This window comes from Delphinapterus leucas, chromosome 8, assembly GCF_059928025.1.
Source record: "Delphinapterus leucas isolate spDelLeu-1000000601 "Yukka" chromosome 8, BTC_Dleu_Yukka2, whole genome shotgun sequence".
NCBI classification, from domain to species: Eukaryota; Metazoa; Chordata; class Mammalia; order Artiodactyla; family Monodontidae; genus Delphinapterus; species Delphinapterus leucas.
In genome coordinates, this window is record NC_143136.1 from 60,384,258 (window position 1) to 60,399,567 (window position 15,310).

Consider the following 15,310-nt stretch of genomic DNA (forward strand, 5'->3'; position numbering starts at 1 on the left):
CTTACCACAACTTTGCCCCCTGGACCTTGGCTCTGGACGGTGACCCCCATCCACTGATCTTCCTTGCTTTCCGATGAAGGGTCAGCTGTGGAGAAAGCAGCACAGTTTACACAGAGTTATGACTTCAAAGCCATTGCAACAGGAAATGAACCAATATATGAACAAAAATATAAGAAACAGCTTCTAAATTGTCTTGACTGCAAGTCTAAATACTTAGTAAATTTAATTACTCAATCCAGAAAAATTACTTCTCATCTTAAGAAAATGGGTGAGTGATTATTGGTATGAATGATTCATCAAATTCTTTATATAAAATACATACCTTTACCTGGTAGCCCTTCACTTTCTCTGACATCCAGGGTCCCGAGTACAGAAACTACCATCCAAACTAACAAAAAGTGGGTACTTCTCTACATACTCCCAAATTTGTTACATAATAGCATGAACTCTTCTTTACTGCAGATGGGAAGACAAGGCCTCAGACTCACTTTATATCTTCCTATCAATGCAGAAAAGGAAAGTGATATATTTATTTTTACCTCCTTCCTCCAAAAAGGAGAGAGAGGGAAACCATAAATCTCACCATGTGCTCATTTCAGTATCAATCTGAGCCTACTGTTTGACCCTACATCCAAATTTTTGCCTTCCCCAATGAGCAGGCAGGCATGATTTCCAATCTTGAATCATTACAAAACTATGAAACCTGGGGCTTCCCTGGTGGCGCAGTGGTTGGGAGTCCGCCTGCCGATTCAGGAGACGTGGGTTCGTGCCCCGGTCTGGGAGGATCCCACATGCCACGGAGTGGCTGGGCCCGTGAGCCATGGCCACTGAGCCTGTGCGTCCAGAGCCTGTGCTCCGCAACGGGAGAGGCCACAGCAGTGAGAGGCCCTCATACCGCAAAAAAAACCAAAAAACAAACTATGAAACCTAACAACTTTAGGTAGACAGAAGGAAAAAATGCCAAAATGTTAAGTAAAGAGCAATTATGCCTACATTATCAGTGGGTCTGGGTTTTTCCCTTACAGTTCAAAGTCATTTACAAGTTTCCCACAATTAACATGTATTATTTTCTAATCAGTAAAAAAAAAAAACCCAAAAACAAATACTGTTGCTAAAAAGATGAAAAAGCAAGAGAAGAACATAAACATGAATCTGCAAATCTGCTTAGACCAAGAATGTCAAACTAGGTTTGGTTGCAGCTTCTCAGGACCCTAATTGCTCTGCCTACCACACAGAGTCTGTGCAAAACAAGCCTCTAACTGAGATAGTAGGGCAAAATTTATCCATGTTGGCCAGCTTTCATTTTAGAGAGACCTGATGTTTAAACAGTCTTTCTCCCAAATATTTTAACAGCAAATGAGAACTTTTGGCCGCTGAGTACAAAATACACATTCAATTTTCTTCGCGGCTGTGAATACAGTTTCTCTCCCGTAGAACCTCTCAACACATCACTAGGTGGCGACATCGATACACCATATCAGTTTAGAAAGCAGAGTTGGGTAGGGGGGCGGGCAGGAACTACGCTGCAGCCCAGTGACTTAAAACTTAAATGTGCTCAGGGCAAGCAAGAAACAGACGACGCTGATGCAATTAACAGAGGCCCTCTCGCCAAGAATAAGTGCTTGTCCCCCCCCCCCACCCCCGCTTTCCTTCCGCCTGGAAAGGGCAAGTGGGATACAAGGCAAGTTGGTCAAGGGAACCCTGAGTGAGTGCAGAAGAACTCACCGTCGTTATCAAATTCAATCCGTGGGCACGGCCCCCGGGAGGTGATGTCGCAGCTGTACAAGCCTCCTGTTCTTTTGGCCTTCTGCAGCGGAAGGGCCACTGCCCGTGGGGCCCCCACGAGCAACCTGTTGACGAAGCAGAGAATTTGCAGATTTGAGTTGAATACGCATGTAACGTTTCAATCAGTCAGAAGCAGGAGATACTGGGGTTATTCTTTATCAAGGAGTCCCCTAATTCTCTGCCAGTTTAGGTGGTGAGGGAGAACAAAAGCAGAGCCCTGTGACACACACACACACACGCAAAACGATGCAAGCACAAGAAAGGTTGTTGAAACAAGGTGAAGGATACGCGCGTCTCTCATCGAATCAGCAGCTCTCTGTGGAGCACGATTCTGGTGTTTCAGAAGCCACGCTTTGCACAGAGCTTGCCCCCTGCACCTAAGCCAAGGACATTATAAGGAACCCAGACACAACAAACACTCCCACACTGGAGAAGAAAAATGGTCACATTAAACTCAACAAGCGATGATACGTCCATTTCCAACATTGTGCCTTCCTGGGGGTGGTTTTCAAAGGTAATTTTGAATGTCCCCCAGATTTCCAGTTTTTACACTGTCATTAATTAAACCGGGAGGCCATCAGACTGAGGTGGCTCTAACGCTGTGGCAGCCTACGGAAGCGAACCAAAATCTCAGCCTGTAAACGCCTCACTGTTGCAAAACCAAACCCTAAGGGCAACCAATCACAAACTGTGTCCATCCCATCAAATCGTTTCCTTGCTTTGCTTCCTTACTTTCCCTGTGTCTTTCCCTGCTCCTGTCGGTGGAGCACCGCTAACCACTTCCGCTTGACGCTGCCAGGTTCGCACTGATTTCTGCTCAAACTCGTCGAGTTTTTAATATGCCTCAGTTTACCTTTTAACAACACAGATTTGGAACCAAACCTTTGCCCAAGATACAACTCAACTGAATTACTCTTTTGCAGCCTCTTTCTGCATCAATTCTTACTTCCTGGCATTTTGGTCATCTCGACAAGCTCCTCCTTTATCGTCCAATTAATCCCCACCAAGGATTCAGGGATACCACTTACGTACTAGGCATCCTAATATTCCCTCTCCCCTCCCACCTCAGGGTTCTTGCCATCTCCAGTAAGAGGGGCTCCTAAGCCAAACCCACAATCCTGAAAATCTGTTTCCCAGCCAGAGGGATCTTTAGAGACCCACTACCTTTCTGCTGTGTTCTTTTTACTTAATGCCCTTTACTCACCATCAGTTTTACAATCTTTGAGGTCTGGCTGACTGACAAGAGGAGAAGAAACAAAGAGAAAGAACATACACCTGACTGGACAGAGAAACAGAGCTGAAAGGGAAACCAGGCTGGAGATGGGGAAAAGGGCTGGGAACACGAATGTGAACCAACAACCAACTCCCAAAACAGAAAAGCCACTCCTGGCCTTCAAGAAACTCACAAATCTCAGATGCCAAAAACAAAAGAACAAACAAACAAACAAACAACCCCACACACACAACAGTCCTTACCACTTTTGTCTTTGCTATGATCCCAATAAAGGATTTAAATTTTTTTTTTTTTTTAAACCAATGCAACGCAGTGGGTACAATGCAAAGAAAATGCACTCAGAAAACAGAGACGGGAGCCAGACTCTGCCCAGGGAGAACCAGTGAGGCAGGTCTTACAGAACGATGGCTGGCTTGTGTGGGAACATGCATCCCTTGCACCATCCTTCCTCCCAGACCCTTGGGTGGAAGCACCATCAGCCTCCACCTCCAATTTGTCCAACATTTAAGGGATGAAACAAAACACACCAAAGTACGGAACTGCAGGACCAAGGTGGGGTCCTTGGTGCCTGGAACTTCTGTGCAGAGGCAAGGCCAAGGGCTGTCCCACACCTATTCCGCTAATGTCATTCTTGATCCCAGGAGCACTGACAAAGAGCTGAGAGGTGAACTAGGCTACACTGTGAGTGAACAAGCTCAATTATCCAGCAGGTGTGGAGATGGAACCCTGTCTAAGTACTTCAAGGGATAAGCAAAGTGCTAGGGTCAGAAGCACAAAATCACAGGATGTGGGCACTGGAAGTACCGGAAAATGCATCCAGCCCTCTAACTTCACAGAGGAGGAAACAGGGGCTTTGGGGAGGAGGGTAAGTACCCTGTCCCTAAGACCTCACAGCTAGTTGGGAGCCAGGGAAAAAAACTACCTTGGAGCAATGTTTTCTCCATTCCTCTAAATTGCTAGCTCCTAGGAAAATAAAACCCAGGATTTTAAGGTGTTCACAATTTAAATGAAAGGGCAAAACCTACACAAATGAAACATCGAAACAAGAACTGTTCCATTTACTAAGATTAATTCAGAAAGGGTGAGGGAAGGCGGAGGCGAAGCATTATTGCAGCTGGGTGGGGTGAAGGTCACCAGGAGATTTCCTGTAAAGGTAACGACTCCAACAGGCAAGGCTATAAAGAGCAGAGCAGGCCAGGAGTTCCAAGGTTATTACAGTGTGCCTTCTCTGACCACTTCCTCTCCTCATCCCCGCCCAAGGAGCCTGGCAAGCTACCATAGGCAGGTACTGGGGCTTGTTATTTCCCGTTGACCGTCCTCGCTCATTTGTTCACTTATTCATTCCACAAACATTCAAGAGCCTCCTAGGGTGAGTAAGAATTGCCCCCCTCCCTGTCAAACCCTGGCCCTGTGAGAGCCAGATCCAGAATCGGGTCTTTAAACCACAGGGAGGTAGAAGCAATGGGAGGCCGGGGCAGAGTGCCACGCCGGTCCAGAGGGCACTAAACCTGCCCTGGAGCGTGTGTCACCTAGAGATGACAGGAGCTGGAGGTGGCCCAGTGAGGGGCACAGCATGTGCACGGGCTGAGAGGGAAGGGGCTGGAGGAAATGGAAGAGCAGGAATCGGCGATGCAACAAGACGGGACTGGGGATGGGCAGCCTGATCTGCGGAGCTCCGCGTTCCGGTGCAAAAGGCCACAGATGCGCACCTGCGCAGCGCCTCAGGGCCCCTGGCTTCCGCTGACCGTTTGTCCCCAGCAGGGGACAGGTGCTTCCGGGTTTCCTGTTGTTTAAAAAGCTGCGGAGATTGTTCCATTTACATGGACAGTCCTTCAGAGCAAGCCGCTCCCTCCAGCCTCTTTTCCCCTGGCTGCGTGGGAGGGCTTCTCCCTCTTCGGTACCTGCAGATTCCACTGCTTCCCAGGCCCTCAAAGGGCGGGCCTCTACCACGCAGGAACCCTTTCACTCCAGTTGGCTGGCTAGTTATAGCGCTGTAGGGACAAAATTTCCCGGATGCTACGAATGCCAAGCTCTTGCAGAAGTTCCCCCGCATTCTTTGGGGTGGCTACTGCATCTGAAAGCTGACCACAGAGAAGGATGGAAGCAGCTGGAAGATTGTGGGGGAGGGGGGGAGAGGGGACAACACATGGGAAAAGGGAACTTGACAAAATAAGAGAAATGTACCTCTGGAGAATAATGTTAGCTGCCTTGTGTTCCCAGTACTATCCTTCCGCCCAGGTTCCTGGACAGTTGGCACAGTGAGCGCCGCTTCGGAATCTGTCCTAGCTCAGACGGAGGAGGCAGGGTGCTCTGGGGCCTCAGGCCACAGGCAGCCAGAGGGGGAAGACCAGACACCCATCAGTGGGGGGTGCCCCTGCTCTAGCCGCACCCCATTCCCTGGGACCACACTTACAGGAAGACAGTGATGGGGAGGGAAAGTAGAGCTGTAAGTCAGACAAAATCAGTCATAGAAAAGGTGAGGAAGCACCTTGATGGAGGAACACGGTACCCCCAACCAAAGTCAACAACTGGCAGGTGGCTAAATCCTCAAGGGAAAGTCACCGTCTCTTGTTCAGGAAATAAGCAAACTCTGATTTCTGCTTAGAACCAGCCTTAATCACAGGAGGTCACAGCCCATTAGCTGAGGCTATGTCTGGCAAGGATAAAGAATTGAAAATAGAGCTGTAACCAGTCGATGACACCATCCCCAGTGCAACCCATCTACTTCCTCATTAAGTCCTTCAGGACCTGGGCACTGGCCTAAGCCATTCAGAACCCAGCCAGCTCCTGGGATAGCACAGCGAGTGCAGCTCTAGGGGGGACAGTCTGCATCTGGGGGGTAGACTCAGGCCACACCAACATCCAGTTTCTGCTCAAATCCCACTTTTTTCCCTTTGAGGCTGGGTTTAATGTGAGCACCAGGAGCTCTGGGCACTGCAGGGATGGATGCCCACAGCAACTCCTAGGGCCCGGGGAAGCATGTGCCAGGCTGTTCATTTTCTTTTAAGCAGCAGCAGCTGCTTTTTACTGACCCACCCAGTACCACTGGAGGGATTCAGAACTACAGTCTCACCTCACATTCAGAGTGACAGGGACCGAGGAACATGAAGTCATGGCTTTTGAAGGGAAGCGGTGGAAATGAACAGAACAGGGTCTTAGAAACCTATTCCCATATATCGGGTCAGAAGAAAAACTGTAATCAAGGAAGGGCAAGAATCTGGATTTGAACTAAGATTGTTTTAGACACCAAAAGGAACAGGAAAAATTACTTCCCAAATTGCTTTCCACAGGGCCATTGGACAATCACCTCCACTGTTTCAAGCTGTACTGACATAAACACTGCCTTGGGATTCCAACATAATGGAAACTTACCTTTAAAATACAAAACTCAAAATGTGTAAAACCACATAATCTTTAAAGATGAGAAATGAAATTTGAAATAGTAAAATACAATGTAAAAGGCAAATTGCACAAGTGTGGCAGTGACTGAGGACATGATATCAATTCAGGCCTTTGGAGTCTAGATCAAAATTCTTGGCACAAAGATGCAGGATCCTTATCATGCTATTAACCACAAGGTTATTTCAAACTTCAAGCAAGCCATACTCCTATTTCCTATAGTCAAGTTCTCCCCCAAGCAGAGCCAGTATACTTTTGCATAACTACATCAACCAAAAGTTCTAAACACTGGGGTACTTTTAAAACTCTAAGGACGATAGCAGCTTTGCTTCATTGTTTTTGGCAATAATTCATTTCCTCAAGGATTAAAGATTCTGCCTCTAGCTATGCAACTTTGTCCCAGGAAATGTGAAATATTGCTTCATTAGAACAAGGACACTATTATTGCTTAATTTAAAACAGCCTTCCTAGTTTGTCCAAATTAAACCTTAATTAGAAGATGGCATTAATAATTCAACTGTGTCACCTCTACATTTAATCCATCTTTGAGCTCAGTCTTTAACAGTAATAAATACGGATGGCAAGAAATCAAAAACAACTTACAGTGGAAAGCAACAGATTCTACACTCATCCCAAGTCCCACTCTCTGGGCAGAACTCCTTTTAAATTCTGGATTTACTTCTCTAGAATACTAGATATTGATATTATGCTAATACATTTATTTCTTGACTTACCAGCTTTAGGCAATTAACTGTTGACACCACAATATGAAAAGGGGAGGGCTTAAACTACTTGCTACTTTCCCTCCTATGTTTAATAACTATATTACTTTCGTTCTTCTATTTGCTACGCTTTAAGTTTTAAGTAATATATTTAAATTTCTACTTTCTCTTCATCAATTTCTGACAAAATCTCTCCATTCCCCAGCTGGGGAGATGATGCTATCAGCACTCTGTCTCCTCAACTTTCCTCTTGGTGCCTCCAAGTCCTACCATCCATTGACTATACTTTTACACTATTACCAGAGCTATTACCATTTACAATTTGTCTTGTAACCACATTTTGGTCACCTGTTCTTTTGTACAACCAGGTAAACATTATTCAGTGCTGAACCAAACAGCATTGAAATTATCCTCTATCTGGGACCAGTATCAGAAGCTCTTGTCCTCCAAGGATACTGTTCCTAGCATCAAGGTCAAACAGACTTGCTTTCCTTCCATTCTATCAATTGTTTGGTGTACGTCACATTTGGACCATGACTTCAGCTTTTCTTGGCGTTTCTCATTACCGTTTTTTCTCGCTTACGTTGTTTGCTTTTATTCCAGCCCCAATTGTTTCTAAGCTCCCAATTGTACCTAGTATGAAATCAGGATCTCTTCTTTGCTCAGATGTCCTCCTCAGAGCCCTTGGACCTCCTAGTACCACACAGACTGACTGTTCTTCTAGGTCTGCTGTACAGAGTCAGGGTCATCTGGGTCTGCTGTACATGGTCATCCTAGCACTTCTCTTTACTGCCCCCTCCTGGATTGGTCTCCTTTGACCTAGGATCTCATGTTTTCCTCTTATTTGGTTTTCTTAAATGTCATCCTAAAGAACAGTACATGATAGGTAAACTGAGTCCCTGCATATACAAAAATGTCACTCTGCTCTCACTCTTGACTGACAGTTTGGGTGTAGCATCTAGGTTGGAAAACACTTTCTTCAGAACTGCTCTAATTTATTCCAGTGTCCAGTGCTGCCAATGAAAATTCTGACGTTAAGTCCTATTTTCGTTTCTTTAAAGGTGACTTTTAGGCTCTGCACGTTAACCCAGGCGTTCTGAACAGCACGACAGTACCTGTGCGTGAGCCTTTTCTCGCTCACTGTGCACTGCGTGGCCTCTTTCAATCTAGAGACTTAGGACATCAACTTCCAGGAAACTCTTACGGTGCATCGGTCATTTTACTCATTCCATTTTCTGTTCTTTCTGGAATCTCTGTTAGCTAGTCTGTTAGCTAGTGGGACCTCCTGGATTAATCTTCTCACTTTTTCCTTCCCTCTCTCTGGTTCCAGAGACTTGACTTAATTTTCTAGTATTTCTAATGAAATTTAAGTTTCAGCAATTATATTTGTAATCTCCAAAAGCTCTGTGTTTGGATTGCGCCTTTCACATAACAATGCACCCTATTCTTATTTTGTGGATTCACATATTCTCAAATTCTCATATTCTAAGCATTTTACCTAGATGGTTTTTTGGTTTTGTTTTTCCTTTGTTCTCCTTCTGGTCCTGGATTTTCTGTTTCTTCCGATTTTTCTTCTGGTTTACTTCAGTGATTCCCTTTCATGCTGCTAGCTCTCACCATATGCCTGATAATCCTTGGTTCTCTTGTTTTGCTATTGCCTAAAAAGGTCCATTTTTGGCTTGGTCTCACCCCGATCAGGAATGCTGAAAGGGAGTCCTGGGTGGGGCCTGCTGACAGAGGAATCACTTTAGGCTGAGTGAGTAGGGAGCTGCTGTCAAGACTGAAAACCAGTCTTCAAATGCTAGAGGAGGAAGGCTTAATTCTTGGGCTGCCAGCATTCACACTAGAAGCCCCAGCTTTCCCTAGCTGTTTTTTAAATACTATAACTGCCTTGCTTTACCTCTACAAGAATCCATTCTTGAGCTGTCATCATTTAAGCTTTGTAAAACATGCACCTGTCAACATCCCCACCCCTTTCCCCCCAAAAAGAAAGTACTATGGTTTTTTTGTTTTTGCCAGAGTGTTAAATTCCAGCGTCCTATATACTCTGTACAGAGAGATGGGGAATGAAGGTGTCATCTGGCATCTGTGGTCCAGCATATAGGCCTTTACTTCCAGATCCACGCCTGATTCCCAGAGCCTGCCTCACCTGACGATTCTCAGGGTGGGCACAAGGCAGACCACCTGCCCCCTTTTTCCCAGTCCCTGCACGATATACCCCTGAGTGTGGCTCCCTCCCTTGTTAAGGCCATAAGCCAGATCCCATCTGCTTTCTGCCTTTTAGCAATAATCTCTCAGCCATCACAGAGCCCTGAGGAGCCTGCAGGGAAACCTGTATATCTAGTCAGCCATCTGGAACCTGTAAGTCAAAATCCAATCATTTCTTGAAGGAATCCAATTTTCACCCCAGCCTGGATTCCTTGCAGTTTGAAGGTAAATGTCCTTTTCCCAGCTGTTACCACAACATCTCTATCATTATAATCACCCCTCATATACCAGGGATTCCTCATAAAGCTCCGTGAATGGGGAAAAAAAATATCCAAAAAAGGGGTTTTTGGCCAATTTGTATATGTAAGCCATTATGAATGTAGGTGAAAGAGTCCACTGACATTTGATTATTTATGCAAACATTTTGAATAACATCTTATTAAAAATTTATCTAATAGTTTTACGCTTATTTTACAAAGCAATTGTATTCAAACTCCATATGCTACTTTGACATTACTTTCTGAAAAGCAATGTCTAACCCAGTTTTCCAGGGCATTTCTAGGACATTTTAAAGTTTATAACCACACCTAAGACTTGCAATTATCGTGTCAAATCCTGAGGAATTATTACTAAATGTGAGCTAAATTTCTTTGCTTCCTTTTTGAAATCATTTTATTTAAAATATTTTAAAACAAATTTAACCTCTATCAGCACCCACAGTTATAAATGATTGAGGTCCCTTTAGGCTAATGTGTTTATAGCGAACAAAATTTTGTTGCTCAAGTAAAGTAATCACGAGGGCAGCTCTCCGAGGAAAATGACTTTATAAGGGCTCAAATATAAGGTGGGATAATTTGGGGATAAAAAATAGATCTTGCCTTATATTTAAAGGTGTATGGAAAACAGCTCTAAAGCCTCCAAGTTGGAAAGCTCTCTGTGCTGTGAACAGGAATCTTAAGAAAGGCCCCTGGGTCACGCCTTCTCCTCCTCTGGAAGGTCTTGGCCCTTCCACACAAAGGCCACGCTGTACTGAGTCATTTTTGGTCAGACTGTCCACAAAGTGGTTAAAGCTTCCAACACTTCGCTGGGCTGACCATAGGTCCAGGTTTCCCCAGGACACTCTTGATTCACACCTATTGTCCCAGGCCCCCTTTCATTCTCAAAAATGTCCCAGTTTGGTAGATGAACTATACAGTCATCCCAGCCTCAGGTATAAAGCTAGCAATGTAGCCTGACTGAGGCAACAACTTGAATTTAATAATGCTATCCTTACAGTCCAACTGTGTGCTTGGATATGGCACAGTTTCCCAGGTACCGGGGAGTTACTTCAGCCCGGGAGGCCCTGCAGTCAATTTCCACATGACCAGGCTCGCCGAGGGCAGCTTGTCTGGTCATCGAAGCTCCAATGGCCCTCTGAGAGCCCCTCTCCACCGCAGCCAGGCTGACTCTCCAGGTGTCCACCGGCAGAAGCACTGTCCCTCCTCTGGCTGGAGGGGGAGGTGCCTGCTTTCCAAGGACCAGCGGTCGACGGGGAATGTCCACACCCCACCTACCACCCCCAGCCACCATAAGCAAACCTGGTAACCTGCCAGGTTTTTGCTAAGGATTGCTAAGGAGTTTCGTCCTTTCCTCCCCTTCCTTCTTTACCTGGTGTAGAGAACAGGCATTACAGCTTGCTTGTGCTTTAACCTAAACCCCGCATCTCTGCCTCTGAGTTAAATGGCTTCAGAGGAAGGGCCTGCTTCTCTCTCCTTTGGAACCAGAAAATCTGTCAATCATCAGACTAACTCCCATGTTAGACTTTCCAAAGTACATACATTATTAAAGTTATGAAACTTAAAAAGACTGTTCTTATTTTGATGACTGGTTATTTGAAGATTTAAAAATATACGAGGGAACTCTGCACTCAAGAACTGATATCCAGGGGCTTCCCTGGTGGTGCAGTGGGTAAGAATCCACCTGCCAGTGCAGGGGACACGGGTTTGAGCCCTGGTCCGGGAAGATTCCACATGCCGCGGAGCAACTGAGCCCGTGTGCCACAACTACAGAGCCTGAGCTCTAGAGCCCGTGAGCCACAACTACTGAGCCCACATGCCACAACTACTGAGCCTGTGCCCTAGAGCCCGTGCTCCGCAACAAAAGAAGCCACCGCAATGAGAAGCCTGTGCACCGCAACGAATAGCCCCAGCTCGCCGCAACTAGAGAAACCCTGTGCGCAGCAACGAAGACCCAATGCAGCCAAAAAATAAATTTATTAAGAAAACACTGATATCCAGCAGCAGTGAGCTGTGCATTAGCAAATATTATTGTATTTAATGTGTGCTGTTAGTCCTGAAGAATCATTTCCAAACAACCCAAAAACTAAGTATAGATATGTTGGATAAAACTCTAGTTTTCCTATAAGTAGTCAAGATAGGAAACAGACTCGTCTTTTTCAGGGAAAATCACTGCTATTCACAACCACGTAGCAGTGCCCGGGTGCCTGGCTGAGTGTCTGGACATGAACTCTCTGCCCTCGCCGGCCCTCTGCATAGGTCAGGGCTATGAGGCATCTAGAATGTAGTTCCATGAAGGCACACATCTTGCGGTTTTTAACCCACGAACCTATCCCAAGCTCCTGCAGCTGGTGCCAGCACATGGCGATGCCCAAGTATTCACTGAAGAATGACCACAGCCCAAGCACCTCGAGGTAGGGTGTGTAAGAGCCATTCTCCACTGCCCTGAACAGCAAAGCAAGTAGCAGAGGTCGTTACTACCAAGTGACTTGGTGGCAACAGCCATCTACGCAATGAGACCTTGAGTTGGGCAGGTGTGTTAGTTTTCTGTGGCTGCCATAACAAGTTACCACCAACTTAGTGGCTTGAAACACAGATTTCTTATCTTACAGTTCCTGTGGTTCAGGAGTCTAGGATGGGTCTCACTAGACTGAAAAACCAAGGTGTCAGCAGCTCCTTTCTGAAGGTTAGAGGAGAGTGTTTCCTTGCCCCTGCCAGCTTTTAAAGCTGCCTGCATTCCTTGACTCGCAGCCCCTTCTTCCATCTGAAACTGCAGCAAAGTATGTTCAGATCCCTCTTTTGCCTCCCTCTTCCACATTTATAAGGATCCCTGTGGCTACACGGGGCCCACCCGGATAATCTAGGACAATCTTACTAATCTTAAAGTCATCTGATTAGCAACCTTAATCCATCTGCAACTTTAATTCCCCTTTGCCGCTTAACCTAATACATTCACAGGTTTGGGGGGTTAGGACATAGACTCTTTGTAAGCATTATTCTGCCAATTACAGCAGGAAATCTAAACAGTCTCTTTCTTATTGAATTGTATGCAGACACCAAGAACTTCAATTTGGAATGATAACCTAAAATACTTTTGCTGAAGCTAAGTATATGTCAAGAGCACATTCTGGGTTTACCTTCTCCCTCACTTTCGACCCTTTGGACTGGGCTGCTTTCAAACCCCTCAACTACCATGCTCTCTCCTGGCTCAGAACCTCTGCACACACTCTTCTCTCCCCCCGGAATCCTCCTACTCTCCCTCTTCAGGCCTCTGCTTAAAACCCTTCATGTACCTTCCAAGCTAGGCCGGGCCCCACCTCTTATAAGTCCTCATCTACCTTCCCTTCCTAGCACGACCACGGTCAGTAATGATGACATGTGAGAGGAACTGCATACTGGCCACCTCCCTCACCCGAAGGTCAGCTCCATGGGGGCAGGGCCATGTCTGTTCTGTTCACTGCTGTGTCCCCCAGTGTCCAGCTCAGGGCGAGCACTTAACTCAACAGGTTTTTTTTTTTGCGATATGCGGGCCTCTCCCTGCTGTGGCCTCTCCCGTTGCGGAGCACAGGCTCCGGACGCACAGGCTCAGCGGCCATGGCTCACGGGGCTAGCCGCTCCGCGGCATGTGGGATCTTCCCGGACCGGGGCACGAACCCGTGTCCCCTGCATCGGCAGGCAGACTCTCAACCACTGCGCCACCAGGGAAGACCTCAACAGGTATTTTTAATGAACCAAATTCATCATAGTAATTTACACAGCTAAAAAGTGAAGTTCACTTTTAATGATTTCAACATAGCAGATTTAATCTTCTCGGCCTTTTGGCTAAGATCAATGCAGCATAGCAGATTTAAACTAAACCGAGAAACCTTCCACTATTTCTACAAGTGGCCCTGTAGAGGAGAATGGGGGACAGCACTGCCTGCTGCACCCCCCCCACCCCTTGGCCTATTTCCAACAAGTCAGACTTTCCTTTGAGGGTTCCAGTTGGTCTTCAAAATATGTCGGTATTCTGTTTTGTACGGTGATTTTTAAACTGTGTGTAAAAGCTAGATTATAATGCAGCATTGTTTCAGAACAGTTACGCCAACAAATCTGAGTAAATGATGGTGAAATGCTGGCAGCCCGTCTGAGAGCACAACCTTTCAATCATCCCCCTGTTCACTCCTTCATTCCTTCAGCAAATATCTCCCAAGCTCCCTGCTGCAGGAAGCGCTCTGCCCACGTTGTGCCTCCCCGCCTCAGCTGGACCTGTTGGAGCAGTCAGTGGTTCCGATTTCCAGGATTCCTACCAATTAATGCCTTCCCAAGAGACACAAAGGAAACTGGTCTTAGCAACACCTTACACAGACAGCAGTTTGCCTCCGTGGCCCACACTGCATCTGGGAACCACAGGAGGGGCTGGGAGGTTTCAAAGGTAGCTTTAACATCAGTGCTCTTACCCAAGACCCAGCTGCAACGACACACACCAAAATGAGCCCATAGGATGGGTTTTGGGAGAAAGCTTTAAAACATCAACTTGTCAAATGAAGCTTGAACTTTGTTTCTGGGTTTAAACATGCAGAACCCATAAACCCTAATGTTTTTGAATGTCTTTACTCAACCCACTTGGATTTTCCACAGGGCTACTTACAGATGAGAAAATACAGGAGAACTGCCCTGTTCCTGTATGTGGGGTCACCATGTGGCTCTGGTCCTATGACACTGCTACCTTGTTACCACCACCACTTCCCCTCCCTGCCCCACCGAGATTCCAACTGGACCGACCACCTGAATTCATCCTTTCCACCAGGCTCTTCGTTCACGCTTCCACACTGCACAGATGCTGTCCATTCCCCGCAGAACATCTGCCCCAACCCCAACTCTTCCCTAGACCTCCGAGACTCAACTCCAGCATCGCCTCCATGAGTGAATCCCAGCCCTCTCTGCCTCCTCAGGTGTTGGTTGCCATGTGGACCGTAGCTGAGAATGCCCACCGACCCCCACCAGGCCCTGGTTTCCTGGAGGAGCTCATGGAGCCCAGCTTGATCTCATCTGAGCCCCTGATTTTAGGGAGACAAGAATAAAGGTTCAAAGAGGACCTGCCCAGGTCCTGTGGTCAGTTACGCAGCCTGCATTTAAGACCTTAATAGTCAAAACAATTAACCACCTGCAAAGAAGAGCTAGAAGATCGAGGGAAACTGGACAAGGAAACTGACTACATTCCACCTCTTTCTGAATCAAATTCTGAAGCCGTATTTCATTCACTGTTTGAGAGGAATCCCCAGAATATCAAACTCCTCCACAATCTTAGCAGTAAGATTAAGCACCAGGGGCTCCTCTTCACTGTTAGAACCTGACGTGATATTTCTAGGAGGGCACCACGCGGAGAGCTTTGAACTGTGGGCTCACGTCCCTTATTTAAGAGGAGAGGGACCCAAGAGTCTCTGTGACTTCCCAAGTCTAGTTTCATGTTGATCTTCTAGTCCCGTCCAATTAGGAACTAGACTGGGCAGCTGGAGGAAAAGGCAGCAAGGCCTATGATACGAGCCCATCAATACTTGCCAGATTTATCCTCCCCCTCGCTGGCGGCTCCCCTTCCAATAGATCTTGGAGGCTTTCCTTGTCTCTGGCTATACTCTTGTCCTGGGGCTGGAAACACCTTTATTTAACAGGTGACTCTCAGAACATCTTTTCAGCCCAGACTTCGC

General features: G+C 46.5%; 1 protein-coding gene across 3 annotated transcripts in view; it reads right to left on the minus strand.

Moving 5' to 3' along the window:
• The window catches only part of ITGA6 (integrin subunit alpha 6), an 83,212-nt gene that overhangs the window by 44,711 nt on the left and 23,191 nt on the right, over positions 1-15,310 (minus strand). For all 3 annotated transcript variants that reach the window (XM_089916662.1, XM_022570040.2, XM_022570041.2), the window contains exons 2-3: positions 1,726-1,850; positions 6-85 (exon numbers count right to left, since the gene is read on the minus strand). In XM_089916662.1, the coding sequence (XP_089772788.1) occupies positions 6-85; positions 1,726-1,850 (205 nt within the window). The remainder of the gene's footprint in view (positions 1-5; positions 86-1,725; positions 1,851-15,310) is intronic.